Raw genomic sequence first — 25837 nt, forward strand, 5'->3', positions numbered from 1 at the left:
GTGTGTGTGTGTGTATATATATATATATAGAGAGAGAGTATTGCAAATTTAATTACAGGTGTTCATGTGTGTGAAGGTGTTTTTCAAATTCTGCCCAATACTTTTCTCTGCCGAAAAATTTTAAGTGAACAAGGAAAGTCTGTAATCTACATTCCCTCAAAAATATGCTAATTCACGTTCTATTATTGTGTCACCTTTGTAAAATTATCTATGACTTCTTATACATGACACTTAGTTTCGCATTAGTATTTTATTCTACGTAGTTTTACACACAGATAAGCGTTGCAGCAACACTGCGAAACACTACTCTTGAAAACGATGGCAAATCGAAACTGAATGGTGATTTATACACCATCATATACGGTATTTGCTCGTCTAAATACGAGCTATATAAACGTACGTTCGCAAACGCCGTGCTTAACGATGACTATGCAGCAGTGCTCATTTTTAAGCGTTTCTGTCAGTTTAGTAGAGAGATCGTCGTAAAAACATAGTCACTTTTAGTACTCGGGTAAGTGACTTGAGTTCACAGGGCCATTTCAGGTGTTCAGTACTTATACAACTTTATGTTCACAAAACAAACGTATATTTCGCACGATTCACGCCACCCTGTTTTAAGGGTAGATTGTAGTGCGCGTCGGTTTATTGAAATAAAAAGTGTCATCTTTACATTTTGAAAATCTGCCTGCAACCGTTTTACTTTGCTGTCTTCCTAAACAATGATACGACATCGAAAGTTGCGGATGACGTCACAGTAAACGCTTCCGTTCTATTTTTTCAGTATGTCGGAAGTGATTTTTATTTATGCATTTGCACGTGTAGGTTTATCGGGTTTGTGTGCTGAGTGCTGATTAAAGTCAGTCCCCATTCGATTTGCAGAGATTCAGCTGATTTCAAGTAATGTAGCTTGCAGAAGCTACTCGACGTAGATATAAATACAGTTTATTTGGATATTAATTACAAAGTGGCAGCAGAGAATGTAAAAGTTAAATGAAATAAGGAGTGACATGTCAGGAACAAGTTATTAAGAGCTGTAGAGATTATGTTGATGTGTACAGCCAAATCGTGAATACCGTACACGGCTAACACTACCGAGTGACACGACGGCGGAGGCATTTGGAGGAGATACGTAGCTGGATTAGGGCATTTGCACTGACTGTGCTTCACTTGCCAGGTATACTTTTAATTGAGGTCTGAATTTGGTGTAGGTGGGAAAATCCATTGGCATCAGTTCCTCCTCGTTTAGTTTTGATGCTTGCAGAAATAAACTAGTGAGTGTAGTGAGGCTTTGTTATGGATATTTGTAAAGCTGGGCTTGATAGGTTATTGGTTTCTGAGACTGTAGGTGGAGATGACAGGGATATGTTTTGCAGTGAGGGAGATTACAGTAGTTTAATTGAAGTTAAAAGTTAGAAAACCTAGTAGGAGGACAAGTGTATGATTTGCAGGCAGCCACGTGGCCATATAATGCTGTAGGGGTTTAAACATTAAGGAGCTGAGTCAGAGATTGGACCCACTCTTTACAGGCAGGGAGGCAGTCAGCTGACTTTTTATTGAGAGGTAGAGGCTGTCTTGCGTTAGGGTTACCACCTGTCCCACTTTGAGAGGGACAGTCCCTCTTTGGGCAGTTGTGTCCTGACCAAAAATATTAAAAAGGGCAAATGTCCTGAGATTGTAGGACATAATTATGTTCATATTTTATGTAATGGTTGCATAAAATAGTTATTTCTGTATCTAAAATACCTAAATGTTACAAGAAACATAATAAGCAACTAAACCGCTACAAGAATAAGCTTTTATTTATGAAAAAAGTTAAGTTCTATCCTTTGTACTGACCATGGGTATGTGTCGGCCTGTAAAATCTGATGTGTGTCCCAAAAATGTCCCACTTTGGCCATTTGAAAAGGTGGAAACCCTATCTTGCGTAGACGTAGTGACAGATTTTGCTGGAGATGGATTGAGGTGTTACTGGTCAGCAGAAACTAGTGGTAGCCTAAGTTCAAACTTGGCAAGAAATATTATGACGGTTTTAGCTGAAAGGGAAGTGGGAGATATAGGTCCAGAATACGAAGTAGTTTATTCTCTAATCTAGTGTTCTCCATGTGGAACCTAAGTTCAAGATTTGGTTGAGCTGGATGCTCATGTATTTGAAGGTAGATGTGGTTTTGGTGGTAAGGTTGTCTCGGTATGCAATATTTAGTGTTTTAAAGCTTTTGATGTTTTTTGGCTGGAGATGAAAAGCATAGATATAATTTTGTGTGGATTAAGAAGGGCTCTTTTAGTACTAAACCAAGTATTAAGTGTTAGAAGTTCTTATTGGAGTTGCATTTCCTTGTTTTGTATTTGCTGTAGTGGGAAGTAAATTCAGGTGCTTTGATGCATTCAGGGATGAGAGTAGATCGTCCCTCATGCCATTAGATTCAAGGGGAATAGATGGGATCTTTTTTTTTTAAATTGACAAGCTTGACTATCATGATTTATATTTAATGCACTTGTGATGCCCACCACTGCTACCAGTATGTGATTGCACTAATATGTGTCGTCCCCATGCTGTGCCAGTAATCAAGGATCCTGAATTCTCACAACTGACAGTGGAGAGGGACGTGCACTTGGAATACAAATGGATACACTCGATATTTCCAGATGCAGACCCCTCTGCATCAAGTACAATTTCCCTTAAGAGTACACAGGAAGCACACTCAGCCCGGGGTCTGGATGTCTCTATATCTGTCTTCCACCAGATCTTCAATAAGACTCCCTACTGGTACAGCTGTATGGTTAGGTCCTCAGCCGAGTGTCCAAGCTGAGTCCTCCAGCACCCTCTCTGTAAACCCAGTGCTTCGTGTCTCTGCCCCAAGTAGCTGACACACACATTCTGAGGGATTTAATTTTCACACAAAGGCAATCACAGATTAGCCGCTCTGCCAACTTTGCCCAGACTATCGGGTAGATTCATTGCCACCAGTCAGTACTATAAGAGACTTGCAAAGGGTGCCCAATTATACTATGTAATATTAGTACTAATACAAAAGGTAGTAGTTCACCAAGATGGCTAGGCCTTCTGCAGTGGCCCACACAGTGTCACTAAATAAATATAAGCACTGTTTACAAGGATCAGCCACAATAAAAGTTTTAAATATAAGTACATAAAATACTGAATATATATTCGCAGTAAACCACAGTTCAAATCACATAAAATATTGAAATAAACACTGATGGGCAGTGAAAAACAATATCTAAACTAAGCTTCAGTATATTCCTGACTGAATCCAAAAGAGTTTTACTGTTCCCTACGTTACTTACTATCGTAAGGCAAGATGCTGTGGGAGAGGGTCTTTCTAGTCAGGTTTCCCAAACATAATACTCAGTACACCTGAGATATCTCTTTGTAATATCTAAAATATACTTTCCAAGAGGGCTGGCAGAATAACCTCATCTGGTCACCTGATGCCAGGTTCTCTCAGTATTCCCCTTTTAAGCTGAGACAGGAAGTTAGCACAGATCATATCCAAATGTTTATGGCAGTGCCTGGGGCCTCTCCTCTTTTTACTGAGCTAATGGACAAAGGCTCTTCTCCAGACCCTGCACTGAATGTGTTCTTAAGGGAATTGTACTTGGTACAGAGAGGTCTGCATCTGGAAATACTGACTGTATCCATTTGTATTCCAAGTGCACGTCCCTCTCCAGTGTCAGTGGTGAGGATTCAGGCTCCTTGATTACTAACCCACGTGGGGATGACACATTGGTGGGCATCACATTTATTGATGGCAGTGGTGGGATCATCACATGCTCACATATTGGTAGCAGTGGTGAGCATCAAAGTACTATCCATGGGTAGGATGAGAAATGGACATGTAGTATGAAAGCACATAAGTAAAATCATAGTCTTACAAATGTAAAATTATTTTTTAGCATATATTTTATGAACAGGCAAAACAGGTTTACTTGACAACAGGAATAGTGAAGTTTTTAGTGTATCAAAATGCCTGTTAGCTGTCTCTGATTTTGAGGCATTTCTGATTTCATCAAAAAATTTTGCTGCATCCCTTATAAAATCTGTGACTTTTTTTAATGGTGGATTACACACAACTACATTGCAGTTGCTACAGTTACAGACTATTTAGATGTTGTTTACTGGTTAGTCACACTAGATCAGTTGACAGTTTTTAGGGGAGACCCAAGGCAGTATTCTTACTGACTATGGAAAATTTGGTGGGGACACCAGTGATATTTTACTGCTTTTTTTTTTTTTTTTTGACCAGTGATGTGGGGTTGTTTATACTTCCTTTAGCTGCCACAGGCTCAGTTGGGACTCCAGTTTAAGGTATCATCTGGATTATAGCACACTCATGAGTACAGCACTCCCCTCCACCTCATTATGTCACACTGCAATGTTAGTACTAGAAAATGAATCCAGGTGCCTGGAGTGGGAATAAAACCAGCACTCTTCTGATCTTCCAGTATAAAAGGCGCAAGTCCTACATGCTGATTTGAGTCTACTTTACATACCCCAAAATTTCACATAACCGAAGATCGTATAACTGAGCCGAGAACGCAGATAATTCACATGAATGAACAATCATGAAGCTGAACTGTTTCCCAGGGTAAGTAACCACTGGGCCAGCAAGGGGAAATTTACCCTTTTCCCCACTGTAGTGCGATCCCGGAGTTGGTATATTTAGTTGGCGGGGTAGGGGATGTAGCTCCCTACCTGGGTAGGTTGTAGACGGTGTGGTGTGCTGTCTGTGAGGTTTTGGCCCAGTGGTTACTTATCCTGGGAAACAGTTTGGCGTTCTGATCATTCGTTCATGTGAAGTTTCGGCACTCTCGCCTCAGTTATACAGTCTTCAGTTATGTGAAATGTCAGGTACGTAAAATAGACCCGCAGATTCCTGTACTCTTATTCTGAGAGTTTTGCAAATAAGCATTAACAGTCTTGGTGTGGCGCCTCTATCCTTAATTACGTTTGCTTTTCGTCTCTGATTCTGTAGGTAGGTGGTTTAGATCTGTGGCAATGGTTATATAAAATTATTATACAAAGTTACTTTTAGATACTACAGGCATGCTGCAAGTTTCAAGTGCTTAGCTTCCACTTGTTCCCAGGTCTATCAGTGTTTGTTAACTGGAGGAATTTATGAACTATAAATCACTTCCAATACAAGTGGGGCAGAGGTAAAACAAACTACGACATTACTGCTTACCAACAGATCTCCAATTACGATGGTGATTTATGTGTACAGCCATTCCCACTGGTTTCCTGCTCTGTTGTACATAATTGTTTTCAGTGCATTCATTGGTTTCATATAGAATTTGGAAAGTGGGACCAGATGTATCTAGTTGCGTATGGTATGTTGTTTATTTTCTTTCCATTTGGGTACTGTTGTTTACATACGCATTCATTGTATATTTTGAATTTAACTGGGCGTAGTGCACAGATTCTACTGGACCCATTTCAGTCTCAGCCAGGGGAAAACACAATAGATACATGACATTATATACAGAATGAAAGACAGAATGCAATGTAAACATGCATTATATATAAGGTGAATATCATAGTTGGCTGGAGTGTATAAAGGCAGCAGATAAATGTCATTATATACAGAGTGACTGAAAAAACAAAGTATTTACAGGCATTATGTATAGAGTGGCATCGGGGTTGGCATGCTAAAAAAATTGCAGTTAAAAACAGAGCCATAGCACTGTATGTAAACAGAAGAAGGGAATAAAGAGGTTAAGTTATATGACCAGAGAGATAGCAGTTGCATTTTCCTAGAGGCTTGAAAGGTGCTTTTATTTGTGAGTGTAAAATGGGGTAAGGACTGAGAAGGCATGGTCTGTCCAGCGAAGCCTAATTTGGGGGGGTGGGGTTTGGAAGAGAGGACATGAGTGGTTAAGATGTCTAAGGTTGTGCATTGATGAATAATCTAATCTAGAGGTTAATAGAGGGAAGGTGCCATTCTTGATAAGTTTAAAGAGTTGAGAGGCAAGTAGAAAGCCAGCACATTGTGTCACAGGCAGCCAGTTCGCTTTTTCAATGGTTATGCAGTGGTGTTCTTTTCTTGGGGAGAAAGTGATGAATCTGCAAATGGCATTTGAAATGGACTGAATGGTGGGTAAGCTGCAGCAGCTAGCAGTAGATATTATAGCCAAAACAGAAAGATACCTTTCCATATGGCATTTATTCAGGGTGTGGATACAAAAGGGAAGATCCTTTTAAGTCAGATTAAGAGAGAGTTGAATGTGTGTAGTGCAGGTAGAGGTGGAAATTTAGAGAGGGGTCCAACCAACCCCCTAGGTATTTGAATGAAGTGATATTCAAATCCATTGAATAGATGAAGTGTGTGCTGTTATGACTCGCACTTTTTAAATTGTAGGCAGTTAGTCTAAGATGTGTGAGTTAAACAGTTAAACATTATCATTATTAGTTTTTTTATTTTATGTCTTCTATTACCATGGTCATGAAATATGAATATATGGAATATTTGTAAGGGATAATGGGACTACAGAACTGTATGGAATAAAGATTTGTCCAAAGTACATTGGTTATAGAAATCGCATTGGTGTGCAGTTAGTGGCCACCAAAAAGTCCCAGAACAGAGTTTTGAATAAGGCAGAGAATCTGTTTAAAATTGGCATAACATTCGAAGAAAAGGACCCTTGAGGCATGGGGGGAGGTGAGATAGGACCCTTCTGCAGGGATACCGATGTTTGCATTGTGACAGGATCTGACAGACCGAGCCAGGAAACATTATCAGTGTTATGAGGCTGTGTGAAACTGCTTAGTTACAATGTTACCAGCTGACTTGAAAAGGTGAGTGGGGGCTGGATGGAGCGTGGTTATGGGCAGTGTAGAGGAGCAAGATGTTTCACCTGGGGAGCATGTAGAAGTTAATTAACTTTAGTTCATTGAAGTTGCACTTGATCACCAGGGAATATGTGACTGAAGACTGGTAATTAACATTAATACACAGCATAAGGAGTGTTGGCTTAGGACCAAAATGAGGGTAGAAATTTACAAAGGATATAGCATGAAGTAGAAAGTGACAAAACACACTGAGCTGACTGATGACAAGGAGCCTAGGTGTTGGATCTATAGAAGATGCTGAGATGGTGTCAGGGAAACCACTGTAGATAGAAAAGTATAACCTGTGAAATAAATTCCCAGGCGTGTCTTTGTTTGGGCAAGCTGGGTAAAGCATTGTATATTTTGTTATGTCATTGTAATTGTGATAGGTGTAGAAAAGTGTTTTTTATAGACTTTTTTAAGTATGTTGTCTGGTAAGTCTTGTTGACATGCTCTTCTCAGTTACTCTATACAAAAGAAAAAAGTAATACTGCACACTTCACAAACTATAAATCAGACCAAGTGTGCTGGCAATGATGAAAACTGTATGTCGTGTATATAAGAAACTTTTAATAAACAAATGTTAAAATCCACATTTAATGCACAACTGCTCAAACAGCGTTTTCGTCTTTGAAACCAAAAGACTTCATCAGAACTAAAACCTACTCGGTGACATCACATTTATAACCAGGTGTGATTAATGAATTAGTAGTAATGATTAAACCTCAAATTAAATCAAATAATACTTAAACTAGCACACCCCCTAAAGTGTTTAAAGGGAGCAGCCACCTTTTTCAGTTATTTTTTAGAATTTTTTTAGAAACACAAGTTTTATTTTTCATTTTAATCATCACTTCATTATAGGAATACACACACACAGGTATATTTGTTTGTTTTCGGTTTCACCCATACACAACATATAACTTAAAAAAGGTGGTTGTCCTCTTTAAAACAATAGGGACTGCACTAGTTCAAGTATTTAATTTAATTTGAAGTTTAATCATTACTACTAATTAATTGATCAGAACTGGTTCTAAATGTGATGTCACTGAGTAGGTTTTAATTCTGATGAAGTATTTTAGTTTCAAAGATGAAAACGCTGTTTGCATAGTTGGGCGTTAAACGTGGAGGATGTTGAATGATATGTAGTGTGCATACCTCTGAATCTCTTAGTGCAAGAAGTCTGGACAAAGCCATAAATAATGAGGGGACAGCGACCCAAAAATAGAGACAATTTTTAAATATTGCTTTTGCAATCTTAGAAAGTTGATAAAGTGACAGGTTTTGATTACTGTGAATTTTCTGAGGGCATAAAGGCTGAAACTCAAATGTCTGTCATTATTTTCTGACTTCAGTTTTCAATGATTTGCCAATGATTTCCTAGAAAACCACAATTTTGTGAAAAACGGACGTAACATGCGAGGCAAAAGTCAGGACATTCTGAGAAAATATGTACAGTTAGGAGGTATGGCATTGTGTTCTGATCTGCCATCATTCATTGATTGCTTCTGTAACCTTTTTAAAGAAGTAGGTCAGGTTAAGTAATTAGGGTCTGATCTTGACATGTCTGAACTGGCTCGGTTTAAGAGTTTGTAGATTACTTGTGTCCTTAGTTATTAATTCCATAATGTTCTTTCCAATACAGATGAGGCTGATCAGACTTATGGGTCTATAATTACCCAGATCCAATGACATCCTACCTTTGTGCAGGGGAGTGATTGTTGCTGTCCATCATTCATCCAGCACAAAGTCTGTCTGGAGGCTGATATCAAATAAATTCTGTAGAGGGTCTGACAAGTTATTTTGTTTCAGGCTGAACAGTAGGCAGCCTGTTATGTCATCCAGCCCCAGAATCAGTGGTCTTGGCTTTGGATAGACTCTTGAGAACTTGTTTTGTGAGATTTTTGGGACTGGGGGAGTAGAAGCAGTGGGTTCACATATGCGATATCCTTTATTTTTAGCTGTATGCAGTGCCAACCATTGTTTCTGAGATTTCTAATATAGTTAAACAAGGCTTTGTGGTTGTTCTGTGGCTGGATGACTGTTTGTACCTCATATCTGTCTTTGGTTGATCTGATTGAAATCCCATGTACCTTGTTAAGTTTCGCAAGACCATTATTGGCATATTGAGAGTTAAATTTATTTCTGCATTCATTTCGCTTTTTAGGGTTCCGCCATTGGATTTTGTTTGTAAATTTGGTTTTGTATTTACTTATGAAGGGGGCATATGCATCTGTATAGCTATTTACAGTTGAATAGAATGTGGTGGTAAATGATTCTGCATAAGAAGTGGGATTATCAAGATAGAAGGGTTTTTTGAATTTACTCAGGTCATCATTCAGTTTAAGTGTACCAACCCAGCATAATCTTTGAATATTGAAGCATTGCAAGATGCTTTTGACTTCAAACTTATTGTGAATGTGACTGATTTGTGGTCCAGTTTGATGAGGGAGAAAGTTAAAAGTGGTGAGGATCAAAGCTATTCCACATTGGTAAGGATTAAGTTAGGGATTTTATTGCCCTTGGTTGGATGCAGACTAACTGGTCCAGAGAGTTTGCACTGATGAAGTCCAGAAATTTCTGGACATACATGTTTGTGGATGTACAAGTCTCCCAGTTAATGGTGGTGTAAGTTAGTATCCTAAGAGAATGGTACTTGGCTTAATACATAAAGACTCTATATTGATTAGGTAGAAGGTGTTGGCTGAGGGGAACTTAGAGAGGGGGACGTATAGTTCTATGATATGAAAATGGGTTTTGTTAATAGTAAGTTGGATGTGGAAAGTTTCAGGTTGTTATCTTGTCTAGTGAGTCTGGAGGTGATTTTGTTTTTTTAAGAATATGGAGACACTTCCACCTTTAGTGCCCTCATCTAATGAGGTGAGCCTTAACATGGGGTAGGCATTGAAAACCTGCACTGTTCAAGTACTCTCATTGGCTTTGGGTTCTATTCCCACACAAGGTAGTTATGTTCATTTTTCCATACTGACAGTGCAATGCAGCATAAGCAGTTGATTTACTCCTAAGTGTGCCGTCCTTCAGATGAGATGGTCACCGAAAGCCCATCTGCCAGAGTTGTGGTAGCTCCAGTGGATGTAACAAATCCCAAGACACTTGTTGAAAAGAGTACAGAAAGTTCTCCAGCACTTTGGCCAAATTTGTCCAAGTCATTATGAATACCACCTCGCATTTCCCCTGAAAAGAGGCCATTGGCTTAGTGGGACTAACCCAGTCAACAAAGTGTACATAAATAAAACTAACCATGACACACACTTTGCACAGCCTGGTGACTGGTGAATCGTGCCTCATTATGGAATCACCTATGAGTAGGATTTTGGACTGTGTGGAGGTTTGCCTCCTAGGCTTTTAAATTGAACCAGTGTGACTCTTAGATGTATGTTTCACAGTGGGTGCTGCTTGTGTTATATGTTTTTGAGGTTGTTGAGGGTACTTGTTTCTTAGGTTATATTTAGGTGCCTTTGTGGCTTAGATAGGCTGTGTTTAAGGGCCTTGGCATAAGTGTTTTATGTGTGCTCTGTGTTTTGTCTGAGCTGCATATGATTGGTTTAGTATGGTGGTGTTTGATACTGACAAGTCTACATGTTATTTGTTGTGGCTTCGTGTGAGAGCTTTGCTTCCAATAACATTTATATAACTACATTTCTCACACACTGTGTCAGTTCATTTAAGTAGTAGGTGGTTGTGAGTAAACATGAGACCATTGCCCCATTGTCCCGGGATGCTGATGTGCCCTGAAGGGGAAGTAGTCCACATGATATTTGGAGTTGATTACTGGAGGTGCTGGTAGTGGTGATAGTGCTGGTTTCAACACAGCTGCATGCAGCTAGGAATCAACGATCCTTTGTTCGTTCTCTTAGAGGAAGCAAAAGAGTAGCAGTAATCCCTAGCTGCTTCCTAGGAAGTAGTACTAACGAAGAGGCTGTTGGGCTCAGTACACTTACTATAGCCTTCTCTTAGTAGATACCTTAGAGTAACCAAGAGGTTGTTAAGCTCAGTACACTTACTATAGCCTTCTCTTAGTAGATACCTTAGAGTAGCACTAATCCCTAGCTACTTCCTAGGAAGTAGTACTAACCAAGAGGTTGTTGAGCTCAGTACACTTACTATAGCCTTCTCTTAGTAGATACCTTAGAGTAGCACTAATCCCTAGCTACTTCCTAGGAAGTAGTACTAACCAAGAGGTTGTTGAGCTCAGTACACTTACTATAGTCTTCTCTTAGTAGATACCTTAGAGTAGCACTAATCCCTAGCTACTTCCTAGGAAGTAGTACTAACCAAGAGGTTGTTGAGCTCAGTACACTTGCTATAGCCTTCTCTTAGTAGATACCTTAGAGTAGCACTAATCCCTAGCTGCTTCCTAGGAAGTAGTACTAACCAAGAGGTTGTTGAGCTCAGTACACTTACTATAGCCTTCTCTTAGTAGATACCCTGCATAGAATCTACAGCAGCTGTATGCATGAGGAAAAAGCCACACAAAGGTCCTGAAGAGGATCTTACCAAACTGAAGTCAGACCAGTTCATGAAGTTCCATGCACACTGCCCGATCTGAGACACGAGTCGATGCCCCTCTCCTTCTCGCACCAGCAGCCAGATAGTTGCATTAATCCCAAACCGTCACCTCAGAAGCAATTTTCAGGCTTTCCACTGATTGTTAAAACAGAAACACTAATAGTTTCATAGTTTCTTACTTGGCTATTGATCCTGAAAGATCTTTAAAAGCCTAGCAATACATTCCTATGATTTTTTTAGCACTTGTGATTAAGTACAAATAACTAATGTGATTTAAATATGAATAACCCATAGCAAGCAGAACATTTACATGTTACCCCTTTCCATAAGGGAAAAGGCTGCTACTCCAGGGATGGTTGTAAAGTTTTGCATTCATTCATTCATCCAGACTACATTTGAATAAAGTATATGAGAATTACTGTGTTTTGTGTGGAGATGTATATGATCTTAAAGAAATGGAATTCTCTGTGGTGCGTATCTATCCCTCCAACATGTTGTATTTATGTATCGGAAGAGATTAAGGTTTCTTAAGTGGTGGTTTATTCCGCCATTGGACTTGCACATGTGCAATAGGTCTGAGAGGATGGGATCTGCTGAGGCTCTGCATGTGTCTGTTAAAGCTCTGTTTGTGAGACAGAAGTCACTACTCAGCAACCAGTACGATAGCAACAAGACTATAAAATGAGCAGTGTAGTTCTTATGATACAGACACCTCATTTTCTTCGTGAGAAAATGCTGTGGACGTTTAAGTTACGTCAGGTCTTTCATTAGGTACATGCCAAAAGGGACATTATATTTAATTATCAATATACATACTGAAAACACTGGAATGATCACATCCCCTGGGCCATGACACTATATCCCGTCTAATAAGCAAGCAAAAATGACTTTGTTACAATAGTGGATACATGGTGATTTGAAGGACATTTAACTGTCTACATAGTTTCTAAGGGCCCTAACTAAAGGATCGATTTTCAGATTTGTGTTATCAGTGTTATAGTTGCAGGGGACGCTATGCTTGCCAAAGGATACTGTTATACCTTTTTTTACATTTAATTTTAGTCCATGGTTTATTGACATTAGCTATTTGTATGAGAAAGGCCCACTTGTAGGTTGGTCAAGTCAGTTTCCACCAAATTTTTTCGACCAAACAATAGGGACCCATATTATATATTATTGTGAGACAAAGAAATCTAAGAGCTGATTTCAAAAGCCAATAAAATGCAGTGTGGGGAATTATACCTCCCGCAGAAAACACTTTTCTGAACTTTATTGTGAAAGTAGCATTCTGTTAAGAAGACTAATTTTGTTTCGTCAGATTTAAGTGAGATTCAGTAAATATAATTTCAGTGAAGCGTAATACAACCACTTGAGCTACGTGGTGACGTGACACCTCTGTGAGAGGTGGAGAATTCAGGAGGAAACTGTAGGTGTCATCACGCCAGGGGGGTAGGGGATGGAAACAGGGTTGATATTAATATATACCTTTTTCTGGGATGTAACTAAAGGGGAAGGGGATGGCATTATTCATTCTCACTGCTGGGGGAGTAACAACCAGGGTCAAAGTGTGAGGAGGTTGTAATCTGTATGTCCATCTTTCTAGGATTTGGTAATGGGAAGAGTGCAAGTGGGACAGGTTGTGATATACAAGTACTGCTTCTGGAGGCATGACAGCCAGGGTAATGTGGGAGGGTTGACAGTTTAGCTGACTTCACAGTCAAGGACATGAAAAGGCTGGGATATAGTAAGTAGTTATTTTGCTGCCAGAGGTATGAAATAAAATCAGGCCATCTGGGTCATAGTCATGGGTCCATCCCTTTAAACCGTGGATCATAAGATCATAGGTGTTACAAGCAGCTAAGCTGAAAGGCCATTATCACCTTGCCAATACCCACCCTTAGGCCTGGCATCTTTTTTTTTTTTGGCAGATGGCCAGGACAGTCGTACCAGGAGGTAATTTATGAATATCCATCCAGTTGTCCATTTCCTTTTTAAATGCAGACAGACAGTCTGCCACACTACTTAACTTGGAGAGGAAGTTTATTCTAGAGATGGCTGTGACAAATCTCACTCTCCACCTTTTCTTATTTATTTGTTGGAGTAGATTTAGATGTGTGATTCTGCTGTTAGTAGGACCATTAGATTTTTAGAGGTGTAAAGGTTTTGAATTACTGGAACACTTATAGCCCTGTACATAAGGCATAGATTGCCTCTAATGAGTCTGTATGATACTGATTAGAGAGAGAATCTTCATTCTTTCTTGGTAGCCCAGATCTTTTAAGCCCATTATCTTTTTAGTTAATGTGTAGTGTCTTCCGAGTTGCTTGATATACTTAGTAAGCTACATCCCAAAGGGAGCATTGTACTCAGTAACGGGTCAAATCATTGTGTGTATATAAGGTTATGACACCTTCTTTTGATTTAGAGGAGATACCTTTTACTGTGAGCTGTACAAGGTAAAAGAATTTCCAAACCACTGTTCTGATGTGAAGGTCAAATGTGAGGGGAACTACTCCCCCATGTATGTAGGTCTGTCATTACCTTTTTATTTTTAAGTAGTGTGTTATCTGTAAGCTGCAGCTAGTGGTTGCTTTCCAAATGCAGTTTTGAGCCCATTTTTTTGTACACTGGCTATTGACAAGTGTAAGCTCCTGTTGGATTGCCTGCATGTCAGAGAGGGACTTGACAATGACTCCCAGATTACAGTCATCCACATACTGTTAACCAACGAACCTTGTTTGATATATGGAGATCTGAGAAATAGATACTCAACAGTAGCTACCTTCATACTCTGCATATACACCCCCTGTTCTTATTGTATGAGTCCTGTCCCTAAGTCAGTTGGCTATTTGAAGCTCCTTCAGATTATTGTATTTCCATGAGGTGTGCTATGGATTGTTATGGCAAGGTCAAGATATGCTGTTAGAACACCTTGCCCTCAGTCTATGGTCTGAGTAAATCCTTTAACCTACTGAAACCTATAACACCTTTTTTGTATACTTCCAGTTCACACCCATATCTCCTTATGGCATCCAGAACATTTTTTTGGTCTGGCTTCTTTAACTGAGTGACTTATAATCTAATAATAGGCAGTATTAGAAAGGGCAAGGAGTTATTAACAAAATAATACTATAATTGTTAGTGTAGGATGTCCTGCAGTAGAGAAATTAATCTTTTTTTTTTTTTTTTTACTTATTATTCATATTTTCATGTTTATGTTCATATTTTCGTAACTGAAAAACCTACAATTTATTTGATGTGTATGGTGTGAAACAGCATTGTAGGAGATGGGACAATTCACTGAAAAAGCTGGTTTATTTTATTTATTTATTTATATCACACTATACTGGAAATATTGCTAGTCGCTTGTAGTTATGAAAATAATCAATATTTCTGTATGTACTTCATACTTCAAAAACCAAGTGTCTTAGAAAACTGTTGTATAACCAGGGCCAGATCCAGCACTAGGTGACCTAGGCAATTGCCTAGGGCCCCATGATGGCAGTTGGGCCCCCTGGGCGCAACATTAAATTAAAAGAACAGTTTGCGTACGTTTTTGAGTGACCGCTTGCTGCCACTTTAAGAATTTTCTCTTGACTGCGTACTGTCGCTTTAAGCATATTCTTACTTTGACTATATCTACAGCCTGCTACTTCCTGCTTTTAGCCAATGAAACAGGAGCAAGCATGGGCATGAGATTTAAGCAAAATTAACAGTAAATATTTGGAATGTTGGCAGGAGTCAGGTGTGTGTAGCAGTGAAGCTCTTTGGTTCACGAACATGGTGAATGACAAATGTGTGTGTGTGTTTGTGTAAAAATGCTCCATTTATTTATGTGGGCTTGTCATAATCAAACCCTGTACCTTAGGTACAGGGGTAAGGACCTTAATCCAGCTGCCCGACCCATACAGGTTGATGTACTACATGTTCTGGTAACTTTTTAAGTGATTTAGAGTAGTCTGCCATAGAATAATTAGGGAGGTTGGAGATGAGATACAGGTGTCTTTCAGTCATGTAACCCCCCCCCATCAAAAAATAACTGTGTGCTATATGCAGTAATACTTCTGATTTGTGTATGACTTGTGGGTTGTTGAGCAAAAGCAATTTCTACAGCCTTTATATTGTCTATAATTGCTTTACTTTATTCACTGCACTAAGGCATGAATTAATTCATTAATAGTCCTGGATTGTGTAATATAGTCTAAACGAATTGCATTTTAGTAATATATTTTTGCAGTACCCTCTTTAGAGCCTCCAACAAATGCAAAGGATTTTACATTGGTGTGGTCTTAGAGTATACATTATTTAGTGATAATCAGAACCATCTGATGTTCAGTATCCCTTATGTAACCATTGTTGCATATTATTGTGGTACATTTTTCTCTACAAGATGGGATTATAAAGGATTTTAAAAGCTATTAGTTTGGCCATTAGCACACAGGACTAAAGCTCCTAAAGCTCCAGTGTGTTAATTTGCTGCTTCCTGTGGCAAGGGTACAGGGTTTGAATTTTTCCACCTATATTTACCTCCCATGTGACATTGAGAAAGTCTTTTAACTAGATAATACTTTGGAGCAATTAGAAATGTGTGCTAGGCTCCTGAATAATTTCCAAGACTGCATGCCTGTTAACCATGAACGTGTTGCTGCTGTTTGCCAGACGTTTCCTATTGTATAGTTGATCTTGTTCAGGAAATGTTTGGGCAATATCAATGGCACACTATTTATTTAATGCAGTCTAGGCAATTTATTCTTCAAGGCTAACAGGCAGTGCATTTATTGATGACACTTAAATGTAAAGTTGTTTGTTAGCAGCAACCTCAACATTAGTATTATTAAGATGACTTTTACTTCTGCATTGATTGAGTATATTGACCTAGGATATGCTATTAGGTGGTTGATATTTCTTGTGATGTTATAAATACTCTTCTATTTCACATGTAATTCACATGGCTGGATCTTATCGTATGATACCTCTGATATTTAAAGAATTTCATGTGGTTCATCCAAAGCTACCAGTAAAGTACATGCAGTTTTTCTTCATAACAGTGAGTGTACATAGTCAACAAAGTGGGGGTCTCTTTGTGTAGGAATGTACCTTATGCTTTTACCTGGTAATTTTTAAACAGACAGTAATCTGGATTTGCAGCACGTGTGTGTATGTGTGTGTGCGTGCACGTATGTGCGTACGAACAAGAGAGAGTGAGAATTAAGCTGGAATACTTTGGCTCTTGTGTGTTTATGTGAGACAAGTTTGAAATCTGTAACACTGCTCATTATTATTAATTTTTTGACACCAACATCTGGGAAAGATGTATTCAACAATGTAGCTATAATTGCTGGGTTTAGGAGATGTCAGTAGATGAACATGTACAAATAATCCGCCACGGGCCAGATGAATTTTCAATGAATGTGAGTTTCAAGGGAAGAGAGGTTTACTGTTGTTCTTGCAAAGTCAGTTTTCAATGTGAGACTATTGTGTTTTGTTTCCAATTGGTGTCTGTGCTATAGAATTTGAAATAAAGGTTTTAAATTGAATCTCTGTAAAAGTAAAGCAGATAATATATAGAGTGACAGGTGTGAACAGTGTTTGTGGTAACTTGGGGGGGGGGGTGGGGGTGGGCAGGCCCTGGTCCATTATTCTGTTATTCTGCCTGGGTCCCCTTTTGACCATGACACTTGGTGAAATGTTACATATTGTTAAAGAAAAATGTCTTTAATATTTGCACTGTAAGTTGAACATCTTTAGAGATATTCTGTTTTATTTGTATTGCTAACCGTACAAGTAAACATTTTTCATATTTCTGTAAATATGTTGGTAAACATGCACTTACTGTTGAATTTCTTTTTGTTGTGTGAAAGCTTATGTCTGGTTAACAAAACTGTTCTAATGATATATGTATAGGTTGTATAGTTTTCAAGACATGAAGAATTGTGAAAGTTCAGAAAAAAATTAGATTGTGCTTTGCATGCATTATAATGTATTGGAGTATTTATGGAATATACAATGAATGCACTGACTATTATCAGTGTAAAGAATACTTCTTACTGATAATGTTGCTGTTTATACAGTTTTAATAGCTAGTATTCATAAAATATTTACATTTGTTTATCTTGTGCTTTCTAAGTTTATTTTTCATAAAATGCTCTGGAATGCAAGATGTGCGTAGGCTGCAAGAAGTGTGTCATTCCACACCACATAGGTGTTAATAAGTTCACTAGATTCATCCGACAAGATCTATTCTTGAAAAATGTAAACTACAGGGAGATGAGCCTGGTGATTTTTTGATATCATAGTTAATTGTCAGTTATACATTCCATAGCTTTGCATACAAGACTCTTGTGTAATTCCTGGGGTCAGTGGGAGGACCACCATTGTGGAGCGGCATCAGAACAGCTGTGTGCCTTTCCTGTGGGACAAAGCCAGTTTCTAGGCTCAAGTGTGAGCTTGAGGACTGGGTCTCTTAGTGCTTGTTTAGGGCTAATAATTAAAAAGATGTTTATATTGTCAGGCCTCATAGATGAGTTGTTCGTTTTAGAGACAACTTCCAGTACATATTCTTTTGTAATGGTTGGTTGATTCCATCTGGGATAAGTAGTATTGGAATAGATGTCTTTGGGTGAAGTTGGCACTAAATTTCTTTGCCAATATCCACTGGATCAGAATAGGTAGTGCCATTGTGAATAACAATATTGAGTGTTGTTTCTTATTTTACTGACATAACTAAATAAGGATTTGTATTTGTCATTGACTTCTGTAGCTAGTTTGAGCTCATGGGATGCCTTTGTTTTTTTATGTCTTTTTTTTAAGTTTCCTTTATAGCTATTTGATGATCCTAATTTGGGGAATGTTTGTTTAGCTATGTAGGTTGTGTTTCTTACTTTTATTATATAATAAAACCAATGCAGTACACAATGATCCACAAAGTATAAAATTCCACCAAATCCTTAAGCAAAAATGTTTCAGTGCTTTTGTCTTTTGTAATAAAAAAAACTTCCTCAGAATGTATCAAAACATCACTGACCCAACTTGCATACTACCCACAATTACTGTTTAAATTAATTAGAACCAATTAAGTTAAACTCTTACTTTTATTATATAGTTTATTATTACTTGTGGGCCATGAGTTCTTCCTTTTATGATGTAATTTATTAATGCCTGTGAACCACTTGCTGGGTTGGTTGTAAATTTCCTCATTTGCTTGAATCTAGTTGATACTGCCAAATTGATCCATTTGTCCAGGTATGTGTAGAACTTGTCTGCATAACACTTTTCCATTTTCAAAAATTTTGGTAATGCTGTTATGTTCAGATATACAGATCAGCTACAATTCTGTGATGAAGTCATTGAATTCTATGATGTTTGCTTCTGACAGTTTGGAGATTTTGATGGAAAAGGTTACTTGTCTGTGGTCTGACTTGACCAGTGAGGGGGAGACATTGGGAATACTACATCCATACACTGTTAAAACTAGATTTATATATATATATATATATATATATATATATATATATATATATATATATATATATATATATATATGTGTGTGTGTGTGTGTGTGTGTATATATATATATATATATATATATATATATATATATATATATATATATATATATATATATTTTTTTTTTCTGTCTTTTAGTGAATTCCTTAATAGTCTTGTTCCTGGAGTTTTTGTGTATGTACTCTAAGGATTTTTGTGCATATCATACGTTGTTGGTATAGGACCCCCAGTTAACTATTAGGTAGTTAACACCATCTAGGATAACAGTGTTCCTACCTATTGGAAGTTTATCAAAAATATTTAATAATCTTGTATGATTTTCTGGAGACACAGTGGTGGTCCCATAGCACACTATCGATTTGATAGTTGATCTTACTAAGTGTGATGTTATTCAGTATACTGTAACTCCACTTAGGGGTGTCTAGGTATCCGTCTTGAGGAATTGTGGTCTCTAACAAATATGGATATGTCACCACAGTTTCCATCAGGTTTACAAGAGTGGTAAGAACAAAATTGCTTAGTGACGACACTGAGAGCTGAGCAGAACCGTAGCCAAGTCATGTGATGCCTTGTGCAGTTATCCAAACTGCTCCCCTCTCAACTAATAAGTTGAGGAGCAAAAAAGAAAACAAAGAATGTCAAAACATTGATGATACAAAAAAAGCTTTCAAACTAAAGCAAGCTGTTTGCCACTGCTTGATGCAATTGAATCAGCACACACACACTCATCCTCAGTGCTTCATCAGTGACTACAAATGCAGTGTCAGCATTTCAGCATTCATTATGAAAATGGTGCATTACCGTTACACCTACAGATTGTGTCCCTGTACCCAGGCAGCTGCTGTCTTCGCACTGCCTTAGTAAAGAGTCTGCAACTGAGTAGCTACCTTTGTCCCTAAGTAGGAGACTGACCATCCTTGAGTGCCCTGATTTATAGCATTGGGGAGGATATTTATTTATTTTACTTAATCCATATGTGACATATTTGATGTAAACTGTTAAAGCCCTGTGACTGTGACCCAGGTGACCAAAATTCATTTAGCAGCATTGGATGCTGGAGGAGCTTAACAGGATAGAGGAGAGTGGCAAGGTCATGCATATCTGTTTTTCTCTGCAAGGAGGGATTGGGAAGGATTTGCTAGGAGGTGCTCCAGTTGTTGTTTTTTTTGTTGAATTATCCAAAGAATCCATGGTGAAGCAGTATAATCTGTGAGAATGTGTGTCAAGGAATTATAAGGTTATATTACCTTAGAGGCAGAGCAGGGCATCACCTCTCACAACCTCCATCACATGCCCCTGTGTCGGGATGATGCCAGCACATTAGTATTAGGGCTTATTTCTGTACAATCCACCAGCCAAACAGCATGCTGCAGTGCGGTAGTCTCCTCCCCCATATCTGTTCTTCTGAGTCACAGGCTGTTCATAGTACATAGAACCTTGAGGCCTGCTGGACTGAGGAAGTGTCCCACCCCCTCCACCTACCATTGAAGGGATACTTCCAGGGTGCACCTTAGAATGGGATGGCCGTGGAAATGATGGAGCACTAGGCTGTGAGTGGGATCTAAAATCAGCAGTGACTGACCTTGCACTTACAAAAGAAATACCCTCACCTCCAAAACGAAGGCATAAACAATAATTATTTAATCCACATTTGTGGCTTCTTGGGATGATGCTTTTCTTTGTTTTACGTACAGAAAAATTATGGATTCCAAAGCCCTTAGTAGAAGAGAGAGACAACTGAGTTAGGACAGAGAGGGTAAGAAGCATTCAGTCAAAAAAAGGGGGATGTGTATTTTAGTTAATCCCTATTTTTGTTTATTTAGATGAGTTTTTCTTCATTTTCAGAACCTTAAGACTGGTAAATTTGACACTATCTGTATCCCTATGTGGAAAAGTGAGCGCAGTAATATTATCCACCCCTTTTCCTTGTGTCCTTTCATAAAAGATTGAGTTTATATATATGGTGGGAAGCTCCCCATTGGTTAGCCAAGAAATACCAAATTTAAAATGTCATTTGGTAATAAATAAATGCAGTGTTTCTATTCATATTATTATTATCATCATCATCTCTAAGTACACCACAAGTAGAAATCGTAGGCCTTAACACCTAAATCACTGAAATGTCACCTATGGTGACTCAGTATGTAGTGTCTACGTAGCTAAAGTCTGGAGGCCTATCCCTCGATATAATAGAGCTGAGTAAAATGTAGAGGTTTTTCAACATAATTTAAAAAAGTACCTATCTGCATTGTAGACCTGTCAGTGTAAGCATATCAAGTGATGCTCTACCTGAAATTCTTATTATGTTTCTAAGACCCATGAGAGTCGAAGTTTCTCCCATCTGTTAACTTCTCTTCCTGCACACTTCCTGTAATCTTTTTCTACCTCATCCCACTTGGCATGATTATCTCCCATCCAGTCTGCCACCTTCCTAACATAACTTTTCTGACTTTGTTCATCCGTTCAGTCCCTTTTTTTTGGCATTATTCTGCAATAGGCAGATATAAAACTGTAATCCTCCCTACTGGTTGCAGTTAGTACTATGTGTTCCTCTCCACTCTTATTTCAAGCATTACTCCTTCCACCTCTCTAATACATTGTTATCGGTACCTTCACATCTCTTTTCTCCTTTAGTCTTCTACTTAATTTCTCTTAGATTCCTCAATTATCTTCTGTGTAGCATAATGTGCATGTAAATATATATAAATTGTATACATTTCTAATTTCTGTGGAGACACACCTACCTAATAGTTGATGATCTGAATTTTTTGCTACCTGAAACATTATCTGTATCCTGGTGCTGTGTTGTGCAATGACACTTCTGTTTTTGTTTCTTTTCTCTGGTGTTGTGTTGTCCGATGACACTACTGTTTTTGTTTCTTTTCCCTGGTATTTGTGTAGCAGGGTCATATTTTTGTTCACTGTAATTTAATGTTCACCTGAAGCCTTTCTCCCTGAACTATTTTGATAAGGGACATTTTGGTCAGCCAGACTACTATGGGAAATGTGTGCAAATAAATACAAATTTAATTAATGTAGTTATTGAAAAAAATGTGTCTTATGGAGGAGCGGGTATTTCTTCATTTCAGGTACAGGACAGTGATAGCTATAACACCCTAAGGAAATATAGATAGTGGGATCATTTCCTGTGGCATTTTTGTTATCAGTCTGTCGGGGTAGGATACAAAATGGATGCAGTTGGATTTTTTTTATTTTATTTTTATTTGTATAAATATTAACCCATTGTTGCAATTTACTAAATATGTCAGTGTAATAGCATTGGGAACAGGTACCCACACGGTTATTGGCAGAAAAATAATCAGAGGATTGGAACAGGGAGGTTAATGTCTTTAACCTTTTTCTCTAAATTTTCACCAGGGGTCTTGTATTACATGAGATTTGTGACTGATCAAATAGTATTTTCTTTGTAGCAGTATTTGTGAAGTCCTTCTGACAAATTTAGCTACAAAGATCTATGGAAATGGATATTGCTGAAAGTGTGAAAACCAAGATAGTGCCTCTTCTGAGTGTATTCACACACACTAACTCCCCACACACACACACATACTAACCCCCCCCCCCCTGCACACATGTGCGTGCACAGAGTTTAGAGTAGTCAGTAAAAATGACAAGAAAACTTTCTGTGCAGATTCTGGCATAGGCATGTGTGCTTTGTCTCTATGTTCACTGATAACTTGTAAAGTGACTCAGTTGCTTGTCTTGTATCTTAAACCATTTTTTTATTCTTTCCTTAGCTATAGTGGACAGCATGGTATCATTGGGGCTTTCAGATTCTTTACAGAAACCATGGGAAACAGTATTCACCAAGGTGAAGAGAGCCGTTGTTTTCATGGATGCGCCATCTGCAGAAAGCTTGCACTGGTATGGAGGAGCACTGAAGATGTTTGAGGCAGGTGCCCTCAACATCAAGGAATTCTCTAGCTTTGAAGCAGGCAGTGCCAACCAGAAAAAAGCAGTGTTTATTGTCAGCACTTTAATTAAGGGAAGGACAGCAGATACCATTAAGGACATCATTGGCCTTAGCTCATTTCAGTATACTGTTGTAATTACTGCCGTCAGCCACTCTGTTCATCTCCTAGCTAATAATGTATCTGTTGAAATCGCTGGCCGTCCTGTGTTTGACCAGTTTGAGGAGAAGCTGTGTGAGTGGATGGGGAATATGAATTTTACCACTGAAGTAATGCACGTCCCATTACTCCTTGCCCCACTGGCTCCTCACCTCTTCCTTACACCATCATTTACTATGTTGTTTCCTTTGGTCCCGCAAGACCTAAAGCAAATTAATAGTGCCAGATCTGAGAAGAAGAGGTTCACTAGCTTACATGACCTTGATCTCCACTCACTGCCACCTACCCTACAGATTAAGATTATGTGCTTAGTATCCAGTCTGAACTGCTTGTTTGAAGGGCTCAGCATTAGAGAGGAATGTTTTGCAGTGGGTGCCACAAGTAGACTAATCGCAGGTGAACTTGCAAACTACCCCCAGGCAAAAAACAGAAGAAAATCAGCCCAGAACAGAGCATCAGTTGTGTTTATTGATAGAGTACTTGATCTTACAGGAGCTGTTGCACACCATGGTGACAACCTGTTGGAGAAGATACTTTCAACACTTCCATTGTTGCCAGGGCACACTGCTGATGTGAAAGTCAGTATGGTAGAACTTTCAGCTGTTCAGATGACAGATGAAGCCCAGAACATTATTGCTCCAGGCTGTTTAGCCAAACCAAATGACCCATCTGCCAGAGTCTTATGGGAAGCTATACTTGGCATGAAACAGAAAGAGGCTATAATGGAGATTCGTAGGCATCTAGTAGAAGCAGCAAGCAAAGAAAATTTGCCCATCAAAATGAACTTGGGTCGTGTCTCCCCTGAACAACTTGTGTCTTTCATTCATCTTTTTAAGAACAACTTCAAAGCCCTTGAGAGTCACTGTGGTCTTCTTCAGTTAGTCCTGGCAACAGTGCAAACAATGAAGCACCCTTGTTTCTCAAGGTGGGATGATTTTCTAGCTTTTGAAAGACTAGTCCTGCAGATTCTTGGAGAATCTGAGCTACCAAGAGTTCTAAGGCAGCTTTTGCCATTGGTAAAATTACACAGTGTAAGAAAGGAAGAAGACTACAGTCTTGATGATCTTCTTATCTTGTTGGTTTATATCTACTCAATATCTGGAGAGATTAGAATGGGGGATGAACTAGGTGACACAGAGGAAGAATTGAAAAAGGCCTTAGTTCATGCTTTCTGTGCTGAGCCAGAGCTTTCCCCATTGTTGCAGAAGATAACTGGTTGTGAGAGCTCCTCTGACGTGACCCTTCGAAAAGCTACATCTGTGGTGGACACAATTTTTGCTTCTTTGAGAGATCTTACAAAGGTACGTGCACACATGAAACAATTCAGGTCTGTATACAACCCTGGCAACGATGTTCACCAGGCATCCTACAACCCATTATTGAAGCAGATTGGAGAAGAGATACTCCATGTGGATCGACATGATCCCCTCGACATTGAGCATATGTCTGCAGGCCTCTCAGATCGTCTGAAAACTGGTTTTGGTATGTTTATGAAGGTGAATCGACCCCACCCTAGTGACCACCCCCTACTGATTATTTTCTTGGTAGGTGGCATAACAGCTTATGAGATGCGCATGTTGAAGGAGTTGGTTTCAGCACAGAAGACTGCAGTACAGGTCATCGTACTGACAACAAAACTGCTTAAGCCCATAGACATTCCAGAATTACTGTTTGCTTTGGATCGTCTCCATCCAGACATTGGTGTTTGAGAAATCATATTTTCCAAAGGTGGTCCGCCAAAGCTGAAAAGAGCAGACCATTCACTTTCTTAAATCTGTTAAAATTAATTGAGATCATTTGGAAATAAAATATTTAAAAGCATTTTTTTGTGCTGTAGGAAGTCGTTTATATCTTGCTGCATTATATGGGAAATATAAGAATGTGCAGTTTGCATACCATATTATAGTAGCAGTGTGTCCTGAACTTAAATTAGGATCACAGTCAGTCTGCAGTGTACATTGTAATTGCATTACTGTCCAACACGTTCATTGATCGCCACTACATTACATGCTATTATGTTTTTTAATTAGGAAAGTATGACTTACAGTTTTAGACGCTTGAAAGGTTCTTTCCATTTATGTGTGCTGCCATCCAGATGGCAACTTAGTCTAACAATTAAATGAGAAAATATCACGGAGCTTGTGAGAATCGGCATTGTTCACTGTGTTTTTTCCTAACTTAATAGTTAACTAGTAACTGTAACTAGAAGGAAGAGGCAACTAAGGAGTCACTAGAATTTTTTTTGGATCCATCATAAACTGTACTTTGAAGAAAATATTCGTTTAGACTTAATGTTGTGCATCTGTTTCTAAGTATTACTATAACATAAAACATTTCCTGATTTCTGTGTAAAGTAGCCAGAGTTTTGTATGTAATATTGTTACATATGCAGAATGCTAATATACCAGTTTTTTGGCTGCAAGGGCAAAAGATGAAAATGAAATATACATTCCTTAATGTGTGCTGTGGGTAACACTTAGAAAGATGAATACATTTTATTGTAGGACACTGTGATGGGCAGTAGCATGAGGCTGGGAATACAACATGGACATGTATCACTAAGCTGAACTGAATGAAAACATGTCCACAAAGACTGCAAGCTTGTTTAGTTTTCATGTTTATGGGATCATACTGATGATCTGGGGAATAATGTAAACAGAAGCAAATTATAGGCCAAAGTTCTTAAAAATCTGTAACACCTTTGTACAAGTGCTGCATGCCAAGCTTGTGCCAATGTAAGAAAAAAATGGAAAATTCTAAGTCCTAAATACACTTCCTCCCCTTGAGTGTTACTCCACCACTGCTGAGTTAAGGGCATGCATAACAGTTTGTGAAGTACTTGTAATGGAAATATTCAACTTGTTAAATG

General features: G+C 38.6%; 1 protein-coding gene across 3 annotated transcripts; it reads left to right on the plus strand.

The window, feature by feature from the left end:
- The first annotated feature begins 385 nt into the window (after window positions 1–385).
- Window positions 386–24789, plus strand: SCFD2 (sec1 family domain containing 2). Of its 3 annotated transcripts, none has more exons than XM_044083176.1 (2): window positions 386–511; window positions 22636–24789. In XM_044083176.1, the coding sequence occupies exon 2, from the start codon at window positions 22650–22652 to the stop codon at window positions 24675–24677; it is 2028 nt and encodes a 675-aa protein (XP_043939111.1). In that variant the 5' UTR covers window positions 386–511; window positions 22636–22649; the 3' UTR covers window positions 24678–24789. The 3 variants fall into 3 exon arrangements, with proteins under 3 accessions (XP_043939111.1, XP_043939113.1, XP_043939112.1); XM_044083178.1 differs by lacking the exon at window positions 386–511 and adding an exon at window positions 550–780; XM_044083177.1 differs by lacking the exon at window positions 386–511 and adding an exon at window positions 795–1174.
- The last annotated feature ends 1048 nt before the right edge of the window (window positions 24790–25837 follow it).

This window comes from Protopterus annectens, chromosome 9.part0 (genome assembly GCF_019279795.1).
Source record: "Protopterus annectens isolate FY-2018-M chromosome 9.part0, PAN1.0, whole genome shotgun sequence".
NCBI lineage: Eukaryota > Metazoa > Chordata > Ceratodontiformes > Protopteridae > Protopterus > Protopterus annectens.

Bases quoted from the DNA above. Each gene is read 5' to 3' on its own strand.
- SCFD2 (XM_044083176.1), top strand. From the start codon at position 22,650: ATGGTATCATTGGGGCTTTCAGATTCTTTACAGAAACCATGGGAAACA.